Source organism: Parasteatoda tepidariorum, chromosome 10 (genome assembly GCF_043381705.1).
Source record: "Parasteatoda tepidariorum isolate YZ-2023 chromosome 10, CAS_Ptep_4.0, whole genome shotgun sequence".
Taxonomy (NCBI): Eukaryota; Metazoa; Arthropoda; class Arachnida; order Araneae; family Theridiidae; genus Parasteatoda; species Parasteatoda tepidariorum.
This window is the reverse complement of record NC_092213.1, coordinates 76,658,056-76,682,268: the sequence shown is the minus strand read 5'-3', so window position 1 is coordinate 76,682,268 and position 24,213 is coordinate 76,658,056. Positions and strand designations below refer to the sequence as shown.

The 24,213-nt window shown below is 32.9% G+C and overlaps 1 protein-coding gene across 6 annotated transcripts in view; it reads left to right on the top strand.

Moving 5' to 3' along the window:
- LOC107439218 (uncharacterized) overlaps positions 1-24,213 on the top strand; it is a 105,978-nt gene extending 81,765 nt beyond the window's left edge. For 5 of the 6 annotated variants that reach the window (XM_016051751.3, XM_043046291.2, XM_071186494.1 and 2 more), the window contains 5 exons: positions 10,223-11,750; positions 15,218-16,575; positions 18,724-19,015; positions 21,363-21,680; positions 23,823-24,213. In XM_016051751.3, coding sequence (XP_015907237.1) covers positions 10,291-11,750; positions 15,218-16,575; positions 18,724-19,015; positions 21,363-21,680; positions 23,823-23,865 — 3,471 coding nt within the window. In that variant the 5' untranslated portion in view covers positions 10,223-10,290 and the 3' untranslated portion in view covers positions 23,866-24,213. Of the gene's footprint in view, positions 1-2,539; positions 2,682-10,222; positions 11,751-15,217; positions 16,576-18,723; positions 19,016-21,362; positions 21,681-23,822 lie in introns of those variants that run through there. The other variant, XM_043046290.2, reaches the window with a different exon arrangement.

Sequence of the window (24,213 nt, the reverse complement as noted above, 5' to 3'; positions counted from 1 at the left end):
TAAAGCATTGGAATAAGTTATTCACAAAAGACATAATTTGAAGCATATTATATACAAGTAGCATATTATTCACAAAAAGACATCATTTGGCGTTTTCGAAAAACAACCTTAAACTAGAAAGCTATTTGTGATTATGTGGCAGGAAAGTTCATGCTCTGAGCTATTCGAATGCCCTTTGAAGAACGTATTTCTTGAATTAGCTAACTGTGACAATTAAAAATTCCTGAATCCAATTTCAATCGTATTAACGGTTTGATTAATTAGCAAAGAACATACTTCCTGAATTCAATGATAAAGGGAAATTAAAAATAAATTAAACCAAACGTCTTTTTTTAATGCCCCGAAATAGAGTCGTGATAGCTCAGGGGATAGAGCTTTCGCCTTCCAAAGAGGTGAACCGGGTTCGAATCCCGGCGATGGGTGGTCGATACGAATTCTGCCTCCGTCTTGCACCGACCACAGTGCTGACGTCAAATGTCCTCAATGGTAGACGGATCATGGGTTAGAGTCCTCTTGCCGTCAGGCTAACTGTTGGAGGTTCTCGTGGTAATGTAATGTCCTCTCCATGTAACGCAAATGCGGATTAGTTCCATCAAAAGTCCTCCACGAAGGTAAATTTGTTTCAATACTTGATCCAGGAGTCCCCTTGTCTTCTGGATTGGGTTAAAAATTACAAGACTACGGAGTTGAAGATTAGTAGTCGTAAACCCAAAACTTGGATCGGCTTTTCAACGGCGGTTATTAAAAGAAAGAAAAAAAGAAGAAAAAGCTATTAAAATATTTTACAAAAAACATACTTCTTGAATTAAACTAATAAAAGAAATTCTTCAAAGTGAAGTTTAAAATTCAAATGGTGTTTTTCAATGCCCTGAAAATTAGTAGCTCATTTGATTATTTTACTAAGAGCATAATCTTGTGATTTTCGTTACTAATCCCCGAAATCGTTATTTAAGTCGAATCAAGTTCATTCCTCCAAAAAGAAAAAAGGTTCAGAAAAAATTTCAACTAAATCTTCAAAAAACGAATAATAATAAGTCATAAGTTTTTTTTTTCTCGATGCCCTAAGTAATTTGACTGTTTTACAAACATAATTCTACGTTTACTAATCCCCAAAATGATTTATTTAAATTAGTTTCAAGTCCAAACGTCCAAAAAAAGAAAAGAGGTTTTCTAAAAAACCTCGTTTAAGATGACCTAATAACTGAATTAAATGAGAAAGAAAAAATAAAAATTCAACCGAATCATCAAAAGAAATTCATAATTCTTTTTCGATACCCTAAACTAATCGATTCTGTTACTAACAACATAATTCTGTTGTTGTCACTTGTCCTCGAAATAGTTTATTTAAATTAGAACAAGCCCATGCGTCCAAAAAAAAAAAAAAAAGGCTCTCAAAAAACCTCGTCTAAGATGACCTAGCAATTGAATTAAATGATTAAGAAAAAATAAAAATACAACCAAAATCTTCATAAGAAATTCATAATTCTTTTTCGATGCCCTGAACTATTCCGATTCTTTAACCAACAACATATTTTCTGTTGTTGTCGCGTATAATCGAATATATAATACTTTATTTAAATTAGTTATTTAAATAAACTATTATCTATAAATAGTTTATTTAAATTAGATCAATCCCATACGTACTAAAAGAGGAAGAAGGTTCTGAAAAAAACCTCGTCTAAGATGATGTATTTAAATTCTAATTAAGATTTAATTAAATTAAGATTTTTTAAGAAATTAAATTAAGACTTTTTAATTAAATTCTTAAGAAAAATAAAAAAATTTAACTAAATTTTCAAAATAAATAAATAGTTCATAAATCATTTTTTTTTCGATACCCCGGACTAATTCGATTATTTTACAAACAACATAATTCTGTTGTTGTATTTAATTCTCGAAATGATTTATTTTTATTAGATCAAGTTCAGAAAAGTGAAAGAAGATTCCGTCTAAAGGTGACCTAATTGTTTAATTACGTGATTAAGAAAAATTTAAATAATTCATAGGTCTTCTTTCGATGTCCCGTACTAATGATCATTTCACAAAGAACATAATTCTTTGTCGCTCTAATGATAATTAAATTAAAACAAGGATGTTTTATCTTTAATATGAAATATCATAATGAAAACTTTTTATTATTGTTTTGATTTGATTTATTAAGTCATGCCCTATATACCAGAGATCAGTATGAAAATGCCCAACCAACACGCGCTGGCAGCACTTCAGGTCAACCCAGATAACACTAAAGTCACAAAGTACTCGCAATATCGATAATTCGGACTGCCAATCTGATGTAAGAATCCTTTCTGCCGTCGATATTTTGTAACGAACAGGTAGGCGCGACCCGAACGGCATTCAGTTTTGTGCTCAAATCTGCGGACGGAATCATTTTTTATTGACGGATCATCTCTCAATGCCGAACGAATGAAACAAATGAAGGTCAAAGCGCGAGATGGAGGACGAAACAAACAATATGACGCGTAACTTCAATGGAATTGAAAATGGCGGTTGTCATAGATCTCCAACAATCAGACACATCTGGAATGGCTGATGAGTTTATATTCTATGCGTGGCAGCATAATGAAGACGTGAAACAAAGAAATCATATCTCCAAATGAAAAGGATTCTGTTATCTCATTTTTGGGTTACACATTCCTGCCGGCTTTGAACTCTATAATGATGTAAGAGTAGCCTTTATTTTTAATTTCTTATTTAATGTCTACGGCTAAGGGATTGTGCGATGGAGTTAACATTATATTAATTAGGTCTAATTATTTGTTTAACATTAAACGAATGCACTCTTGATTCTCAAAAAATAGTTTTTTTCTTTTTTTTCCAGCTCGACCTATGTTAAAAACACATTTATTGAATCAGATTACTGCTTTACGGTTAATCGAATTTGAATTATGGATAATTAATTGATATATCGGCTCTTAAGTATGCTTGTGTAATTTTCGCTATGCCAAGGTTTGGGAAGTGGCCTAACTTTAACTGATATAGTTTGTAAGAATAACTGTCCACTAGCACTAAGGGAGCCAAATTACGCCATAAAACCTCAATACTGTAAGAAAAATCCATAAGAAGGTCAAACTATTAATTCCGTAGTAAAAATGTCGTTGAAAGACTAAGAATCTGCCAAAATAAATAAAAGAGCAATTATCTTTTTATACAAATTTAGCCTTGTTTAAACGTTAATTTAAATTTATGTAATTTAACTCAAACCTTATTTATTTTGAATAGTGAACAAAAATGTGAAAAGTTAACTCGAAGGAGACTCTTTTCTTCTCTAATTAAAGAAAATTACAACTCTTCATTTTAAGACAAAAAAAAAATTTAAATTTTTGTTTAAAAATAGAAATTTTTTATTTGTTGTAAAAACTCCTATATTTTTAGTTTATATCACACAAATAAGGCAACGGAATGAATCTGTGGTAGGCTAATCAAAAAAAAAAACTCCAGCTCTTTGCAAACAGTTTGCTTTGCGCCAGGCTAATAGGAAGTGTACGTCTTCAATTGTTTTCTAATCTGTTTGATATTTATCTGGCTTACTACAACTAACCGATAACTTTTCAGGCTAATAAGGAAACGCGCGAAGAAGTACTCAAACTGACTTTGTTCAGTCTTATTATTCCAATAAACATTTAATAAAGCTATTTACAATAAGCTTCTACTACTATGGGATTACAATAAATCAGACTAATCAAATAATGAATAATTTTTCCAATTATCCTCACAACGTATGTGGGTTCAATGCAATAAGCTTAAAAAGTATGCGGTAGATTTTTCCAATTACCTTTGTCAATTGCAAAGTGACAACGGCAATTTGCGAAGAATTGGGATATTCAATTAATCAACGACGAATCTAAAAATTGGTGAAATCTCGTTATTAAGAACCAGATAATTCGAATCGATATCACTCCTTGAAAATTACAGATGGTTTACGTGTTTTGTTAGTAAAGTTCTTTATTACTTTTGCATAAATTATTTTTTTTTAACTCGTTTGATGCAGCGGATAATTCGGATCGATATCACTTCTTAAAATTACAGATGGTTTTTGTGTTTTGTTGTTAAAGCTCTATATTACTTTGTATAAATTAATTTTTTTTAACTCGTTTGATGCAAACGATAATTCGAATCGATATAACTTCAAAAAAATTACAGATGGTTTATGTGTTTTGTTATTTATTACTTTTCTGTTATTTATTATTTTTCTGTTATATTTCATTTTCGTTATTTATTATTTTTCTGTTATATTTCATTTTTGTTATTTATTATTTTATTAAAGTTTTTTATTACTTTTGCATATATTAATTTTTTTAACTCGTTAGATGCAGCGAATAATTCGAATCGATATCACTTCTTAAAATTACAGATGGTTTTTGTGTTTTGTTATTTAAGTTCTTTATTAATTTAGTATAAATTAATTTTTTTAAATCGTTTAATGCAAACGATAATTCGAATCGATATAACTCCTCAGATAAACTGCGCAAGTTCTATATTACTTTTTATATAAATTATTTTTTTAACTCGTTTGATGCAGCAGTATCACGTTTTTATTTTTGTTTTCTTATGTAGTTTAAGAAAGAAGTCAAAATTTAGCAAACTAGTCACGCCCTCCGTGTCCTTTTAAAAGCTATTTCAAACTTATAAATTATGAACTGACAGTTAACTCTTCTTATGAAATCACAACCACATTAAAAACATTGAATGACACAAATTACATAGTAACTTATCGCTCTTTCTTATTATCTCTTTTTCTCTGACATAAAGACTGAAATATGAATTACATTTATTGCAATATTTCAGGTCATTTATTTGAGGAAAATTAATAGGAGATTGATTAATTTTGATTAATGATTAGAATCTTTCATCTAATTATCTAACCGCAAATAAATCAGAATATCTAATTATAATAAACCTGTATTTCTTTTAATTTCACTGACAGAACAAGACTAGGTCAACTTTATTGATTTATTTTGTGCGAATCTACATTATTTATGTTTCAAAATTTTTAAAATTACTATTTCGAATTAGACAATTTTTAAATTACTCCTAAGAATACTTTATTAATCAAAGCCTAATAATGTTTTATTAACCTAATCTAAGAATATTTTATTCCTAAGAATGTTTTATTTCTTATGTTTTGTTCAAGTTTTTAATTAAAGCAATCTTTTTAGTAACTTTGCAGTTAATCGTCAATGTGAATTTTTTTTAAAAAAAATAATAGAATTCTAAAAGAAAAATCTTAGTTTAAAACGAAAATATTTTCTCTATCCGTTCCTTAAAATGCAACGATAGTTAGAATTAAGAATTACCGTAATAGTTAGAATTTCTCACAATTCAAGTATGCTTCGTAATCAGCATAAAGATGTCTTAGCTTATTATAAGTTGAATAAAAAAACAAAAATCACGATTGGTTGCAATAAAAGCTTTGCTTACGGCATTGCAAAAGCCTCTGTAGACACAATTGAAATTTCGTGGGCAAAAAAAAGGCCTCATCATTAGCGAAATGATATTCTAAAAACAATTATCGCCAAACCTCCTGTAAATTCTCTCTAAAGAGAAGTTTTTGTCCTCTCTTAATGAAGATCATTGTCTATTTTCAGGCAAAGATGAAAGACTTTTACAAAAGAATGATTGGCACAGTTTCCAAATGGAAAGATAGATTCTTTATAACTCATATTTCTTCATCTTATTCTAAATGAGTTTTTTAAACTTTTCATTCAGGGATGAATTTCTTTTGCGTTTAAAGATAGTTGTGTGTGTAGGTTTTTTTCCATTCTTTCTTTTCACACCCAATAATCAATTGAACTGACCTTCTTCCTATTTTAGTTACAAGAAAATGTCTTTAAGATATCATGCATCAACATTAAGATAAATATCTGGGAATTTTTTTTCCTCGTGAGGAAAAAAATTATTAGCTTAATGTAGTTAATATGTGCAACAACGTATAATTTTTCTGTGTTGGTGATTACTTTAGGCTTACCAAGCATGAGCCAATGCATTTTTTGTTCCTTTTTTTTCAAATTGGAAAATAAAACCCTAAAATACTTATATTTAATAACGGAACTAAGATAGATAAATACCAAAAATTTCATTAAATACCAAGTTTCAAGGAAAATAAAATCTATTTTTCATATGCCTAACAAAATCAAAGATATGTATGCTTTCTTTACCTTGGACCACTCTCTGTATTGTACATTAGACCAGTCCAAGATATGTGCAGCAGACACAGTTAGCACAAATATATGCCCCCTTAAACTTTTCACGTACGCACAATACGTAAAAAGTTTAAGGTTCTGAAAAAAGTTAAAAAATTTTGAAATATCTTTCGGTATTGCGAATTAACTTGATATATATTTTTGATTAACTGTTTATTTTTGATTGATTATTCATGATTAACCTGATATATATTTTTGAAGTCTACAAAAAAAATTAGGTTTTAATTGCACCAATAAGTCTAAAAGATTTCAAAATGAATGTTATCCAAGGAATTATATTCTATCGTTCAAGACACATTTTAACGATTATCTCTTTAACTATTTCATGGGAAAGACTTTTTCCCTGGACCTATATAATAGACCAATTACAATTACTACGATTTCCTTTATTCCCCAAATCGAGACATTTTACGGATTTACTTTGAAAGATTTTCCCTAACTTTTATTGTGGAGCACAACAATTTTGTGCCACTTTGATGATTCTTCTCTCTCTCTATTAATTATTAAATAAATATTGTGCCGTCTTTCAGTGCCTAAGACCTATTTTTATCCTTCCAATTAAATTCATTAATGCTTAATTAATTTATTCGTTCTTATTTGATAAAAGTTTTCCAAGAATTGCGATCTAAAGCATACAATAATTTTAAATATAATTAACAATTTATCATGCATTATCTACTATTTTATTAATTTTTTATTTCTTAACACAGTTTTAAGGAATTTAAAATGTCTTCTTAAGAAATGTCTTATCAAGGAATTTAAATTTCTTATTAAACTTTTCAAAATCACTTCACTACGATTCATATAAATCTTAAAACAGAATTAAATAACATAATTTCAGACGATAGAAAAAATAGTTTCAGACGATAAAAAAATTCTACTAAAGAAGAAACTAAACGAATAGAAAAAAAATGTCACTAAAAGTTGAAATTATTTATATTTAAGACGCGTTTCTGAAATAAAGTTAAAACGTGATCAAAAGTTTAACTTTGGCGACCATTTTTCTATTCTCGGCAAAAAAAAAACCAGATCACCTGTGAGGCCCTAAGCGGGTAACACATAAAAAAAGGGCTCTGGGGCACATATTTGTAGAAAACTCTGGACTAAATAAAATTACTCTTGAAAAAGAAACCAGTCTTCAAAAATGCCCTTCAAAATGTACAACTCTGTATTTGGCAGAAATGGATACATTTTGTTACGTTAGGATGCTTCAAGTTTGGAGTGGTATGATTTTCAATATTTTTTTTTAAAATTATCTTTTAAGAATGTTCAAAAATGCACTAAAACTAATAAAATTACGAAATTAATTATTAGTTATAATATTAGTTCTCATTTAAAAAAAAACTTTAAAATCATGAATGGTAAAACTTTTACTGTATATTCGCTCTTAAGTAGGACGTAACCTCTGTTGGATTAAATCATCTCTGTTTTACCATCCCTACCATTTATCCTAATGATGAAGGTCACAAAGATAAAGGAATAAAAAATTTCATCATTTTTGACATTGAATAATGTTTTAATTAAATTTTTTAAAAGTAATGTTCACTCATTATATATATTTATTTCAAGTATCAAGGGATCAAATCAAACTTTTTGTAGAAAGTCTTTTTTTTTTGTGAAATTGCGGAAAATCTTCTCATTATTTTTTGAATTTGGGAAAAAGGCTCTTATTTTTTAAATTTTGTGAAAAATCATAATTGTTTTCATTAAATTTTCTAAAAGTAATGTTCACTCATTATATATGTTTTTTTTAAGTATCAAGGGATCAAATCAAACTTTTCGTAAAAAGTCTTTTTTTTGTGTGTAAAATTGCGAAAAATCTTCTCATTATTTTTTGAATTTGGGAAAGTAGGCTCTTATTTTTGACATATTGTGAAAAATCATAATTGCCCAGTCTATTGGGGAAAGGTCTTGTTTTTTTGAAAAATCTAGCCATTGTGTAAATCTCAAATTAACATGTAATCCAGTTTTTTCTGCCTAGGTCCTGTTTTTGCGAATATTTGAAAAAAAGCTCCTAGTTTTTTTTTTTTTTTTTTAACGCAAAAACAATGTTTTTCTTTTAAAACTATAAAATAATATTTTCATCGACTTTGTCTTTCAAAAGGAAAATTTTGTGAAGGGTTCATTTTTAAAATGAAAAAGATTGTTAAGGGTCCGTTTTTTAAGGTAAAATATTTTGTGTAAGTTTGTTTTTACGATAAAATATTTTGTGAAATGTCCATTTTTAAGATAAAATATTTTGAAAAATTTCCATTTTTAAGATAAAATATTTTGAAAAATTTCCATTTTTAAGATAAGATATTTTATAAAAGTTCGTATTTACTACAGAATATATTGTTAAGAGTCCGTTTATAAGATAAATATCCATTTTCCATTATTATCTTAAAAAATAACTTGTGAATGGTTCATTTTTATGGTAAAATAATGTGTGAAGGATAAAATAATTTCTGAAGAGTCTGTTAAAGGCTCCAAATTTCTCCTTAATATTCACTTATAGACGAAATTAAAAGCTGCTTAAAAAATCCGTACTAATAAAATATACTTAATGCCTTATATCGTGATCTCTGTTCAAATGTAATATTAGACTAATTTTCAAATTCAAAACAAATTTAATGTTTTAATGCGTTTTCTAGATAAAGATCACATTTGAAATATGCTTTAAAACTAATAAGAGTGAGTGAGGAACATAAATGTTTGGCGCAAGAGTCATGATTTGGTTACACCAAACCTAAAACTTATTAAAATCAAAATAATTAGTAATAAATAGAAGCAACTTAGATGGATAAGAAAAAGATACTTATATTTATTAACATTATTATTGTTTATGATTAATACGCAATAGTCATCACAATATACTTAATGTTTATATTTGATACACATGGCCATGAGCATTACAATCCATATATTCTTTAACATTAATATAGACTCAATGATTTTATGCAATTAATTTAATGTTTAAAACTAATGTATATTAATCGCAATTTAATTATTCTCTGCAATTGATAATAAATAATATTGTTAATGTTCGCTTATAAATTCTTGGTAGTTGCAATTTAAATGTATTCATTCATAGAGAAGGTTTTTGTTATAATCAATCACTGTGTGATCACAATTCAAAAAGAATCTAAAATCAATATTCAATCACCGTACTTAATAAGTACATTTTTATGAGTGATCGTAATTTTTTGAAACAAATAATTACTCATAAAAAAACTTAAATATGCTGATGTAGTATATGCTGATTGTCAATCAAATTGTAAGTTAGGTAAAACTAATTTGAACTTTTAAGGTTTGGATAAAAAAATAAAAATTATATCGTACGCAAATAACATTTTTTTTGTACCACGAGGAAACATTTGCCTGTTGTTTAAGAAATTTGGAAACTTTTTTTAATGGAAATTGCTATTCAATATTAGGTTATGGATTCACGAATTTTTAATTAAGAACTAATAAATGAAACAATTCGTAAACGCTTAACTGGCAGAACTTCAAATAAATTTTTTGTCAAAACGTTCGATTATGCTGAAAGAGTGTTTTACTTACTCATGAGAAAACTTTGACGCTTTTTGAAATCATACCAAAATAACTAATAAGAGTTTATAATTATTAAAGCATCTCTGGTTGTGGTCAGTAAGCAGGTGAGTGACCATTTTGGTCAGCTTGCGACGGGACCGAGAATGCACGGTATATGTCCTTCGCCTGCAGGCCGTTTTGCTACCAAAGAAGGGGAGCCATTCCCTTGGCAGAGGATCAAAATTGTGATGGTATGTCTTCCGATCATCCTCAGGGACTTTTTCCCAAACCGTCGCCAATAACCCGTTAAACAGCTTTAATGTGACGTAAATAAAGTACTGCTGTTAATACTATCTTAGTTTCCTCAGTCAAGAAATAAATAATATAATAAAATAAAAATTATTCAACCTGTACTACACTTTTGAGTGAATGTTTGTTACTGTTGAGTATTATTAAAACATTTTCCTTGATAAAGCTTTTTCTTTCAGAGGAATGGCCCGAATTCGGAAGACCCTTCGAGGAATCATCGACTAAGACTCTAGGCACCGATGACCAGATGGGAAACGGTACCTCCCAATCCATCATCTTAGGATCACCAAGATTCCAGTCATCTGTTTATTCCACTCGCAATGGGTATTACGATAACAGAGGAGTGCCAAAGTATGTCCACCCCCAAAACAGGGTGCTTCCGCAACCGATCGCTGGCCAGCGATTGCGCAGCACGGACAACGGAAGCATCCTTCAAACAGCCGGCACCATTCGAGGCCAGAGACGAGGCAGCACCAGCAACGATGACAGGACTGATCCAGAAATGATGGGAATCCTCAGGAAACGGTCGGAACTGATCGAGAAAGATGAAGATTGCTACCATCAATTCAATCTCAGAAATCACCGATTGTTCCACAGTGATCCGAATATCTCTCGGCGTCCAGTGCCCAATGGTTACGAGGAAGATCCTCCAGAAATGTATTCGAATCGGAGGAGCTGCACGGGCGGAGCCGCTGTCAGGACCAGTAAAATGAAGTACAAGAAAAAAGCAAGGGCTCCGGATCCTCCGCCATCTGGCAACAGTTTACCAAGGCAACTGGAAAGAAAATCGCCAAATATCCAGAAGGATGGTAATGGAAGGAATATGGCGTGCAAGTGTATAGGTAAATCTAAAGCACCGCAGCCTCCAGCCATTGTTGTGCACCCTCCTCCACCTCCTCCTCTACCTAGTATGGTGACAACAAGAACCATGGTCAACGTTTCCCACCATTCCAAGTCCCAAAGTGAACTGTTATCTAGGTCACCCTATGTGACGAGAGCTGTGGCAAGCAGAGACAGTAAAATGGGTTACGAAAAGAATGTGCATCCTTTAGAGAAATGGAGAAACTGTCGTAGCTCTGGTGATGTGAGAATCGACGAACAAGACGAGTCCTCCCCAAGCAGGACGACCGTATTCGACAGTAGAAAAATACCCGAAAGCCAAACTAAGGTACCATCTTATTTACCTCATCGGCCAGATCCTTTCCAGAAAGAAATCCAGGCGGTTACCCAAAAAATCGCGCAAAGCCGCCAAACTGAGACTGAGTCGCCAGTGACCACCGCGAGGAACGAGAATCTTCCCCAGTCGTCTACGGACATTACGCCAAATTCTAAGTCACGGGAAACTACCTCGCCACCGAAATTCTATTTCGCCGATGTGGAAATTTTCAAGATGGGCAGCAAAAAGACCGACTTAAATCCATCCGAAGACGTGAAACAATCTGATAAACGTTCTAGTGTGGAAGAAACTTCTAAATTTCCCGCTCTTCGTATCGAAGACCGTCAATTGCCCAGTTCTAAACATGACTCAACAAATGTTGATGAAATAGTGCCTTCTTTGCAAAGATTTTCTCCCGCACGAAAACGGTTTAAATCCCCAAGCCGAAGTTCTACACCAAGTTATCAACAGAATGGACAAGAAAAAGACTGGGACAGCTTATTACAAAATATGCAGTCTAAAAATAGCATTGAATCTGAAATCGATTTAAGGTATGAGAAATTGATTTTTTTTATCACTAATATGCTTTTTTATAGCAGATAGATATTCATACATAAAAGTATTGTTCCTTACCCAAATTAACTTTGGAAAACAAATGAAGAAAATTGCAATGAACTAATTTACATTACTTTTTTAAACCCATTACCTAATAAAATTTTTTTTTAAAAAAATCGATTGTTTAGAGCTTTAAATCTTCATTATTTAAGAATTTTTATTTTAAGTAAACCAAGTTCTTACAGGCCACGGAGTGTTCGGGATCTATCAACAATGATTCTTCAAGACTACTAATATGCATACAGATACTGTGGGGCCCCACAAACAATCGAATCCCCCAAATTCCGAACGCTCCGTAGAATTATTGGGTTGAGTAAAAAGTCTTTGCGTTTTTATTTTTATTTTTTATAGTCATATATTTATATAAAGGTTGGTCAATGATATTATGTCCCGTTTTGTTCGATGATCTTTTGCCATCGTTCGGTATGTTTCATAATTCCTCGTTTGAAGCTGGACCTGTCTTTATTTGTGAAAAATTGCTCAAGGTTCTGATTTATAGCCTCATCTTAATTTAACGTTATTCTCCGCAAGAAATTTTGAAGAGAGCTACCACCATACCCTGCAAAGTCAGGAGAGTATGGTGGGTGGAAAAACACAACCTATCTCAGCTCTAATAGCTTTTGTCAAGTCGCCAACTTTATGTGTGGTTTCCCGTTGTCATGATGAAACACTACTCCTTAACAACATATGAGTTCAGGACATTTTAATGACTTCTTTACAGAAATGAAGTAAAATTCTAAAATATAGCGAAAATGAACACTTTGATCTTCCATATTCTACGATCTGTCAAATCTCCAAAACTCAACGAAATGTCTCGATTTGTTCTTTACAAGGAAATTTAAACAGATATCAATGAAGTAAAAACTAAGAGCATTGTCACTATAAACTTGACACAATTTTTCACAAGCTTTAACGTGCGTTTTTCCATTTACTGATATAAAATTGTAAAATATGGCGAAAATAAATACTTTGATCTTTCATATTCAACCTGCTGTTAAATCTCCAAAACTCAACGAAATATCTCGATTTGTTCATTACAATGAAGTTTAAACATATCTCAATGACGTAAAAACTACTGTTGCAAATGCTCCAAGTATTTCAGAAACTGCGCTACTGCCATCTGTTGCCAAAAAAAACACCCAAAGACTTTTAACTCAACCCAATTATTCCACCAGTCCAAAAATGAAAAAGGAAAGCTTAAGGAGTTATACTTCAAAAATAAACTGATATGGTCCGAAAACTGAAAGATAAGAAACGCATTTATTATAAACCTATATACATTTGTATATAATGTGTTTCTTAATATGACCCCTGTCCTGTCGGTACGGTTGCTGAACACCCTAAATTTAATATAAATAGAATATCTTGTGCATATGACAGGTAAAGGTAAGACGTTTAAAAAGTCGTCATTTAAGTTTAAAATCTTTTACCTGTCAAGTTATTTTGATGATTTGGGTACATAAATTATCAATTTTTTTATTGCAAAAATGTCTAGTACAAAATCTAATATACTTAGTAGTTAAAAATTGATATTTTGAATTACATGAATTCAAATTTTTACATTTGTAGCCACTGCATATTCGCTTGAGGCGGCTGCCACTCAGCGTGGCAGTGGTAAAGTTCGCTTCTAGTGGAGCATTATTTTCTAAAAATTAAAAAAATAATAATAATTTAATTATTTTCTAAAAAAATAAATCATCTATATAACGTTTCAAAGAACTAGACGCCATTTTGCAACAAAAAAATGCCGCGCACTTTGAACATAAATCTCTATTCTTTGAAACCTTCAGTAAAGTGCTGCCATCTATTGTTCTAAATTAACTTTTCCCCAGATATTAAGCAGAAATAAACTTCTCCCGATACATATTCGTGTATAACAATACAATGCACTAAAAAAAATTACCCCGTGTAATACTTGGAAAAAAAACGCACTTTTGCCAAAGCCATTTGTCGGCGAGGAGAAAGTTAAAGCTTCACAATTTCGTGATCAATGGAATGATGGTGGAAATACAATCAGCATTACACATCGATCGTCTACACTCCACAGACAAGGTGGCACCCATCAATGAGTTTAAAGCTGGCAACGCTGGATGGAACTTAGTCCTTCACATTGAAAGCTAAAAATCATAACATGTTAAGGCCAATTGACCCTAAACTTTCAGTTTGGACCACGTAAGTTATCGGTGACTGAGAATGCAAAATCTGACAGAAACTAAAACATTTACATTGTTTTAAGCAAATACTGAAAAATAATTTAAAATTTACTTAATTTTTATTTATTACAAATGAAATCTCTTTTTATTTTAATTTCTAAGTAGTGTGCTTAGCATTGTTATAACCACAATACAAGCGTTTTTAAGCAGTGCGCGTGGCCTGATAGTAATTACCTTAAAAATACACGTGAGACTCAACGTAGTAACAACTGTTTCATCACGCCTGATTGTAGTTGTAATAACATGCGATTAAGAGGCCACAAAATATGGGTATAAATAAATCAGTGATCCAACACATTCATTTTAAAATCTATGAAAAAAAACGAAGTCAGTAAATTTTAGGATGAAATCAATAAAAATACCCCAACAAGTCACGTCACTTTAAAGATCGCAAATTAATAACATAGCGAAAAAAAATTTTAATTCATTTTTGACTTCATAGTCACTGATGTTGACATTTGGTATCAATAAGAGCAAATGAGGGATTAAAATAATCAAAAGCCAATTTATTTTGGGATGAAAACTTAAATGCAATTTCTAGTAAAAGACGGAAAAATCCAAAAATTATTATGGTGGCAAATTCGAACACCTCAATTAAGAACAAGGAAACTGTTAAGCGCACTCGTTCATAGTAATCTACTTAATTCTTAAAGTATAGCGTGTAAAAATTCGCATTCCAAAGGTGCTGGAGATGCTATTGTAATGTTTTATTTTGGTTTCCCAGTTTAAAGTAATTCAAAGAGGAACTAATTTTTTTTAAGTTTCAGTTTGTCTTTTCCAGTTTGATAAAATCATAATTGAGATACATTACAGGTCTGAGATAATAATTGAGACACATTACAGGTCTGACATAATAATTGAGACACATTAAAGGTCTGACATAATAATTGAGACACATTATAGGTATGACATAATAATTGAGACACATTACAGGTCTGACATAATTTAGACACATTACGGGTCTGACATAATAATTGAGACACATTATAGTTCTGACATAATAATTGAGACACATTATAGGTCTGACATGATAATTGAGATACATAAGAGGTTTGACATAATAATTGAGATTTATTATAGATCTGACATCTTGGTGCGGTAAGAGTGGAGTCTTCGTTCTCTCAGTGTTACTTATGAACAATCTGTATAATTACACATTTTATGGTATTCAACGTGCTTTTCCTTTTTAGGTTACGCCCTGTACTTCCAAGAAAAACTTCCGAAGTGCCAAAGTTTTCTGCTTCAAAAGCTTGGCAAGCACTTGGCTCTGATGGCCAAGGTAGCAGCAATCATTCCACCAGTGACGACGGCAGAGACTGTCCATCACCATACAAGAAAAATGGCTTCATTCCCCAGAACCAACCATACGACAGAGGTCGTCGCCAATCGGACATCAACTTCAACAGGTACAAAAGCAACAACGATGGACTCAAACAGCGCAGTCTGAGTGACAGCCACTGGACACCGAGACAAGATCTTTTGGACGATTCCGACGTCAGTAGTGAAGACAGCGAAGAGGCCGTCGTACCTCGAATTCAACCCGACTTGAATGAGATATCAACCAGATTCTCTCTTCCAACCGTCATGTTTTCGAACATGAGGCCCATCGGATCAGAGTTAAAATCGAACTCAACGCCATCACCCGGTTATTTAAATGGTAGTTCGAGATATACTCAGTCGTCAACAAAGAAGAAGGGAACGAAACAAACGAGTTCGGAGTCGGCGCCAACATTCAAGAGGCTTTTAAGCAAGCGCAACAAGTACATGAGCGAGGAAGACATTGTAGTCTCGGACTCAAATTGGACGTTCGGGCAGTACGGTTTGCAGAAAAGAGGTAAACAGTACTGCTCGGACCTGATGCTGTCGGATAAAAAGAAGTACGAAATGATGATGAAGAATAACTTCAGCGACTTTTTGGGTGATATACTTATGAATAAAGCGGACCATATGCGTAAACAGTTGAAGTCATCAGACTCGGGGAATTCGAACTTTTCATTCTATTCTACAGAAGGGCAGATTATGTACGCACCTGAGAAGGGTGGGTTCGTCAAGGAGGACATCTGCTCTCCACCCACGAAAGGACGAGTGAGCGACATGCGTCGTAAATTCGATGGCAACTTCGAATCTAACAAACCAAACTTCAGCATACAACATGGTAAGAAAAAAGGTAACGTTAACGGGATCGAGATGGGCAGGAAGAGGGATTTGGAACTTGCCAAAATGCTAGAAGACGAAGTTAGGAAGAGAAGAAACAAAGAGAAAATAACAATCAGGCAACAGCTCCAGAGGATGAAGAGTCTCCATGTCGATGAAGATGACGAGGAAGATTTCGACGATGAGGCATATTTCACGGAGCCTAAATCCAGGGAGGATTCGCAATCTCCATTTTTTGCATCGGACTTGGCGACTCATGCTCAGCTCGGAATCAGGCCGTTTCGTTTTCAAACAGGCATGCACAATGGTGCAAATAGATTGAGTCATTGGCAGAGTTCGCCTGCACTTCTAGAAGATTCAGTTCAAACAAATGGAATGCGGCCTACAAATAAAGGTATAAAAGTTCTTCATTCGTAAACTTTAAACTAACCAAAATTTATAATCCTATTTATATTTATCTCCACGGTTTAACTATATGAATAAAGCAATAACCACTCACTGTCATTTATTTATAATTTTAAAAACTCAGAAAAACAAGAAAATTGGTGTTTTTGCAGTATTTAAGTATTGCGTCAAACTTGTCTTCGAAGGTTTTTGAATTGAATTAAAATTAGATTTTCGTTACATAGTTGCTCTAATTTATTCCCCTTTTCGATGATATTTATAGTTCGTTCACCAGGAGTTGACACTTAACTCCGCCTTCATCACGTGATATCCTGCGATACTATTTCGCTATTTTTGGGAGAAGGGCGTGAACAATCCTGAACGAGGTTACTATTTGGCGATCGTATGACAAAAATATTTTTTTCGCCATCTTTATGTGCATTTTTTAACATAAAATGTTTCATAAATTTTCTGAAATTTCTTTCTTTTGAGTGAATAGTTTGTCCTTTTTGAGACATTTTGCTGCAGTATATTTAATTAGCTAGAGTAACGAAAGGTATAATAGCAGATGATAAAGCGAAGTAAGTGACTGAAAAAGAATTCACTGCATGTGTTTGGCGCGCATTAAAGGTTGTCTCAATTTCAAGCGCGGAGACTTTTCATCTCTTACCCCCGCGACGAAATAAAATCTTCGTTCGAGGAGGTGGAACCAAGCGTCAACTCCTGGTGAGCGAACTATATAAATACAGTGACCACCACTAATAAAATCTGATTTCATTATGGCAAGGTTTTTTTTTCTAGCACTTTTTTAAAATCAAATCTGCAGAAACAGGATCATTACAGTATCAAACTTGAGCTAAAACTATCTTTTAATAAAATCATTATCGCCGTTTTGTTAAATCAAATTTCTCTTAGACATATGCTTTAAAATGAAAATCCGTTTTCTCTTGCCCAAATAAAAATAATAAGAGTTTTCTACTTTCTCAAGTTATGAAAGGCGTGTATAGCTAGTGGTCGGATTAGTGCACTACAAGAAGTGGTGACTACTGTAGTTGCTTCTTTATTTCGTAATTAGTAATATAGAATAAATTTGATTTAAAATGATTTTGACTACTCTCTCTCTCTCAAACACGTTTTATAAACATATATATTGAAAATCTACTATTCATTGTCCCGTATTTCGTTGAGTGGGCTAAATATAAATAAAAAATCTGCTTACAATGTCATTTCAAATTACCTCCACCAGGTAAAAGCTTCGTCGAAGATCGTAAAAGTTGGCAGGTAATTGTTAAATTTTTGGAAACAAAAAGAATGATTTTAGAATAAAAGAGCGGAATGTTTTTAATTGAACAAAGTGGGAGTCATGGTGGCTCAGGGGATAGAGCATTCGTCTTTCAATAAGGTCAACCGGGTTCGAATCTCGGCGATGGCTAGTCGATACGAAATCCACGTCCGGCTTGCACCGACCACAGTTCTGACGTGACAGATCCTCAGTGGCAGACGGATTATGGGTTAAAGTCCCCTTGCCGTCAGGCTAACCGTGGGAGATTCTCGTGGTCTTCCTGTCCATATAACGCAAATGCGGGTTAGTTCCATCAAAAAGTCCTCCACGAAGGCAAATTTCTCCCAATACTTGATCCAAGAGTTTCCTTGTCTTCTGGATTAGGTTCAAAATACCCTCTAATACAATGCCCTCGTGGGTTTCAGAGACGGAGAAGTTCATACACAGTTGGGAAACGTGGTGAGGTGACCGGGTTATAGAGCGTCTTTCAGGAGAACTCCTCCAGACACCAGTCTCACGTCGTGGCGGGTACCATGGTTACGAGAAAAAGTCACTTCGAATAGAGGTGTGGTGTGAATAGTTTTGTCTCGATCTTAGCATAGATCAGCGTGAGTAAACCAACCGACACCTTCATTCCTCCATTGCATCCCCATTAGGAAAATGCTCTCGCTTGTTACCATAGCAGACAGCACCAGACTTTTAGTCTGGAGTTCTCCTCAAAGCCGCACGATACCTCTAATCTGAATTATGGTGTTGGTCTGCATCCGTATTGCTTTCGGATTGTCATTAAGAATGAGTCCCAAAACATCACCCATTAGAGTAGCTCTAGTTCGATGTCAACAACCAAATGTCTTAATTTCATTTCGTTGTCTACAGGTCGTCTATCTATGTCTTCTGTCATGAGCTCTCCAGATCCAGAGGCGTGGACGCAGAGTCGTGCTGTGGATAGCTGGCTGTCCAAACAAAAGAGAAACTTAGACAGTCCACCGAGACCCAAAAAAATCAGCGACCACTCCCGCATATTGGCTGCTGTTGAACATGCCAACGATGGCGATGTCAGTTCGTCGCCAACTCCTGCGCCACCCAAGAAAGAAAGGAGGAAGACCAACATCTATAAACAGCTGATGGACATCGTAAGAAAAGAAGAAAGACATCTCAAAAATGCCCAGTAATTCATTTTTAAATCTATCTTTTTTTTATTATAGCATTTTAGAATTCCAGAATGTCATCATCATCATAGTTAGCCAGACAGGCCAATGTGAGCCAATGTCTTCCTCTGAAGATTTCTCCATAACGACTTTCGATTTATCTTTGATCTCCAGTAATGTGTAATTTTTTACACAGACTCTTAAAACATGTATAATGTTTGTTTTTTTTTAAAAAAAATTACAAACGATTGAGGATGATATCTTTCGAAAAAAAAAATTTCTAAGAAATATAAGGCAATAAAATTATACTATTAATAGTTTTTAGTGAATAATTTATAACAGAAGAACATTAATTTATTACTAATACTAGTTTTTTTTAAAAATTTTATTATTGTTAAAAAATAATTAAATTCATTTTAAATAATACTGAAAATTTCTTTTAACGTAAAAACAAAGATATTGATCATAATTCTGAAAACAATGATATAAAATATTAACTACTGCGGGATATAGTTCTCAAATTCTAAATGGCCTTGTATTAGACAGTTTTGAGAGATATTTTCGAATAGAGTAAATATTTCTGGGCTCGAAAAATCTTTAAATTTTTACATGTTAGTTTACCGTGAATAAAGGAGTTAGGAATAAAAAATTAAAAAATTTTTTTTGATGCCTTAACATCTTTTTCTATTGCATATTAAAGGAAGCAAAAAAATATACATCGTGCGAAATAAAAAAAGTGAACACTCTGAATAACTTTAAATATACGGCTTTGATAAAAATTGATAACTCAGACACTATTCGATTGATTTTGTATTTTGCCATTCAAAATGATAAAAAAACATTAAAAATAAATTAAAATAATATAAAATAAATAATTATTAAGAATTATAGTTTACATGGGAATTTCCTTTGAATAAATCATTCGGATATTTTTATAATTGGGTACTAACTTTTTTTGATCCATTTAAAAAGTTTTTGAGATATGATAATACACGTAAAAAGGTTTTTAAAGAAATAACAAAAAATGTAAAGTTAGCATTAAGGACTCCAACGTTTCGACAGCTTTCCTGCCTAAACTATTAGAACCATGTTTTCCATACTGCGGCTATCCCTAATATTTGCATAATTATTAAAAATTATATTTTGCATGAAATTTCCTTTGTGTATGAAGGTCCCGTATGAAGGTATTTCCTTTGTCCCGATTATGAAAATTTGTACCCAATTATGAAATTATCCAAATGATTTATTTCATTTGGATAATTTCATAATTGGGTACAAATTTTTTTCGATTCATTTAAAAAGTTTTTGAGATATGATAAAGTTCGTAAAAAAATTTTTTAAAAAATAACAAAAAATGTAAAGTTAGCATTAAGGGCTCCATAGTTTCGACAGCTTTCCTGCCTAAACTATTGAGACCATGTTTTCCATATTGCGGCTATCCCTAATACTTGCTGTTGCTGTTAATTTACGTCGCACTAGAGCTGCACAATGAGCTATTGGCGACGGTCTGGGAAACATCCCGGAGGATGATCCGAAGACATACTATCACAATTTTGATCCTCTGCGGAGGGGATGGCACCCCCGCTTCGGTAGCCCGACGACCTGCGCGCGAAGTCGAGCACTTTACGGTAGCACAGTTTAACGAGGACCAATACCGCACACCCTCGGTCCCTACGCAGACTGATCCAAGTGGTCATCCACCCGCACACTGACCGCAGCCAGTGATGCTTGACTTCGGTGATCTGCTGGGAACCGTGTCTTAACGATCAGTCCACTGCGGGACCCCTAATACTTGCATAATTATTAAAAATTATATTTTGCATGAAATTTCCTTTGAATAAATCATTTGGATAATTTCATAATTGGGTAAAAATTTTTTTCGATTCATTTAAAAAGTTTTTGAGATATGATAAAGTACGTAAAAAGGTTTTAAAAAAAATTTAAAGTTAGCATTAAGGGCTCCAAAGTTTCGACAGCTTTCCTGCCTAAACTATTGGAACCATGTTTTCCATACTGCAGCTATCCCTAATATTTGCATAATTATTAAAAATTATATTTTGCATGAAATTTTCTTTGAATAAATCATTTGGATAATTTCATAATTGGGTACAAATTTTTTTCGATTCATTTAAAAAGTTTTTGAGATATGATAATGTACGGAAAAAGGTTTAAAAAAAAAATAGCAAAAAATTTAAAGTTAGCATTAAGGGGTCTAAAGTTTCGACCGCTTTCCTGCCTAAACTATTGGGACCATATTTTTCATACTGCGGCCACCCCTAATATTTTGAGGGTCAATAACCGTTTAAAAAATGATATGATTATTCTGAGAAAGCATGTATGCTATAATAAATTATTAATTTTTTGCAGAAAAAATGGTGGCGACCACAACAGTAGAGATTCTTCATATTCTCAGCGAGAAAGCAGTCCATCTACTTTGTCAGAGTCATCCTCTACTTCTTCCTATTCCTACTCAGATTCCTCCAGTGCTCGGAACCATGGCCTCAACGGTGTTCCAGCAAACAAAGAGTTCCACTCTTCGGGCTACAACCGATCCTCTTTGAACACTGAGAACGGAACTCCGTCCTTCCAAGTTGCATTCGTCCAGCCTTATACACCAAGCAAAAGTTACCGTCCTGTGCCATTTGATATTGTTCATTCTTCTGCGAGCAATTATCGAATGACAGGGTAAGACATATTTCCCGACATACAGGGTGTTCTGTATATCCCACCCTTACTATGTATTTCTTTCTTCTTTTTTTTTATTAACCGTCGTTGAACAGCCGGCCAAATTTTGGGCTTACGACTACTAATGTTCCGTAGCCAAGGCCGGATTAACCTATAGGCACACTAGGCACGTGCCTAGGGCCTACGAAAAACTTGGAAGAAAAAAATTTGTTGACAAAAATAATTTAGCTTTAAAAACAACAAGTGTATTATGCACAAAATTATGAAGATACGAATAAAAATATAATATTTTACGGTAATAAATTATTTTGCAGAATCTTATGATCTAATACGTGAACTGTTTACATAGTTATCGATCGAAGATCGAACTAATCAAAATGGTATTATCGATATCAACTGCAATATCGGTAGTATGTCGGTATTGCAGATAAAGTTCGATGAACAAATTTGTAAATTAAAATCCATATTAATAAAAATGTAAAAAAAAAATATGCAAGAAAATTTTAGTATATATTTTGAAAAGAGGGGAGGAGTGGGGGGAGGGCCCAAAAACGGCTATGCCTAGGGCCTACGAAAGGAATAATCCGGCTCTGTCCGTAGCCTTTGTACGAATCCAGAAGACAACGAAACTCCTGGATCAGTACCCCCACTCACGATTATGATTAGTCATGGGAACATGAAGTACTTTGACTCGACAGATTTAACGTGCATCAGTCACCATTTACTACACGAGGAGTCTTCGGCTGGCGGGCATCGAACCCATGACTTCTTGGACATGGGCTCAGTGCCCTACCTACCAGGCTATCCCAGCCTCTTAATATTTAATTCGTGAATCCTCATCAAAAATGAAAATAATGAAGTATATACTTTGGGGGTCGCAAATTATTTTTTAAGCGAGGAGAAAACAAAAACGATATTGAAATTTGACAAATTCATAGTACAGGAAGGAAGGTGTAATAAACGTCAAAACGAGTGAGTAGTAATACCTCATAGATGTCACACTAGAACTGCACAATAGGCTAGTGGCGACGATCTGAGAAACGTTCTTGAGGATGACTTGAAGACATGCCATCCCAATTTCGATCCTCTGCAGAAGGGATGGCTATTCCACTTTAGTATCCCCGACGACCTGTTCGAGAAGTCAAACACTTCATATACAACAGTCTAACAAGAACCGATACCGCGCACCTTCGGTCCCTGAGCAGGATGAATTTTTTCTCCGAATTTTATACTTTATTTACTTTTTAGAGTATATCAGAAAAATTGCCGATTTGGTAACAATGAGGGGGAAAATTGCAATGTTAGAATTTATTTCTGCCGATTCCGCAGTTAATTTTAACTTGGAAAAATGGCGGAGAAAATCGATAAATGAATTTCATTAACTCTCATTTTACCGAAAATGCAAAGGCATGTAGATGGCTGAAAAATTTGGGGTGAATTTTATTTTTAAAAAGTCCTCTGTACTAATTTGAATAAATATTAAGATGTATTTAAAAAAAGGTTTTAATATATTAAGATCGAATTAAAAGAATCTATTAAAAAAAGTCAGTGTATGGCTATGTTTTATTTTTAAAAAAAATAGATAGAAAAAAACGGGAAAAATAGGATATTTTATTTTATTGGGATTACATGAATAAATTTTGTCGAAAACTGAACTTATAAATCGATTAACTTAAAAACTAATTTTTAAACAGAGCAATGTCCATAAACCTGTGTCCAATAAACAATGTCCAATGCCTTTAAACATAAAATAGATTACGTGACTGAAAAAAGATAATATTCTACTGCAATTCCGTTTCGTTTACACTAAAATAACTGCAAAAAAAAACAACCAAAAAAACAGTGAACTTTGAAAAATTTAATGGCTGCAAAACTAATTCTGATTATTTTTTTTTTTTTTTAAAGTGGGACACGTTGCACATCTTCATATATCATATGGTTTTAAAAAATAATAAAGTGCACAATATCACATCTTTTAATCCTGCCCTTCTCGGCATTTGCCCTGACATTTTTTTTTTTTTTTTCTTTTCGGTTCAGGAATTTCTATATGCAGACTTTCAGCATTAAATGTATTGATCATCAACATTATGTGAAAAAATGATTAACTGATACCTAATTTTTATCTTTCTTTTTTATTTGTAGACTACCAGAAGAAGGGAAACATGTACAAGCTGAAGTATCTTAGTTTTCGTTAAGTGGTAATTCTTCTTTTTCTACAGATTATGGCATGGATAAATCTTTGCAATTCTTAAACATGCTTGTATTCTGCATTACGGGTTCTCATAGTGAGCGTTCTCCAAACATGAAACTGACATCCAATTTTAGCTGTATATACTTTTATTAAAAAGAAATTGCCAATTTTATGTATTTTAAATGTACAATTGTAATAATCAGTTTGAATGTTTTCCTTGATATAAGATAATCAGAGAGCTGTGTAATAAACCAAGTCTGTAAATAATTTATTGTATAGTAAAATGACTTGATTGTAAAATGACGAGTGTGACACAGAATAAAGAATTGAACCTCTTCAGAA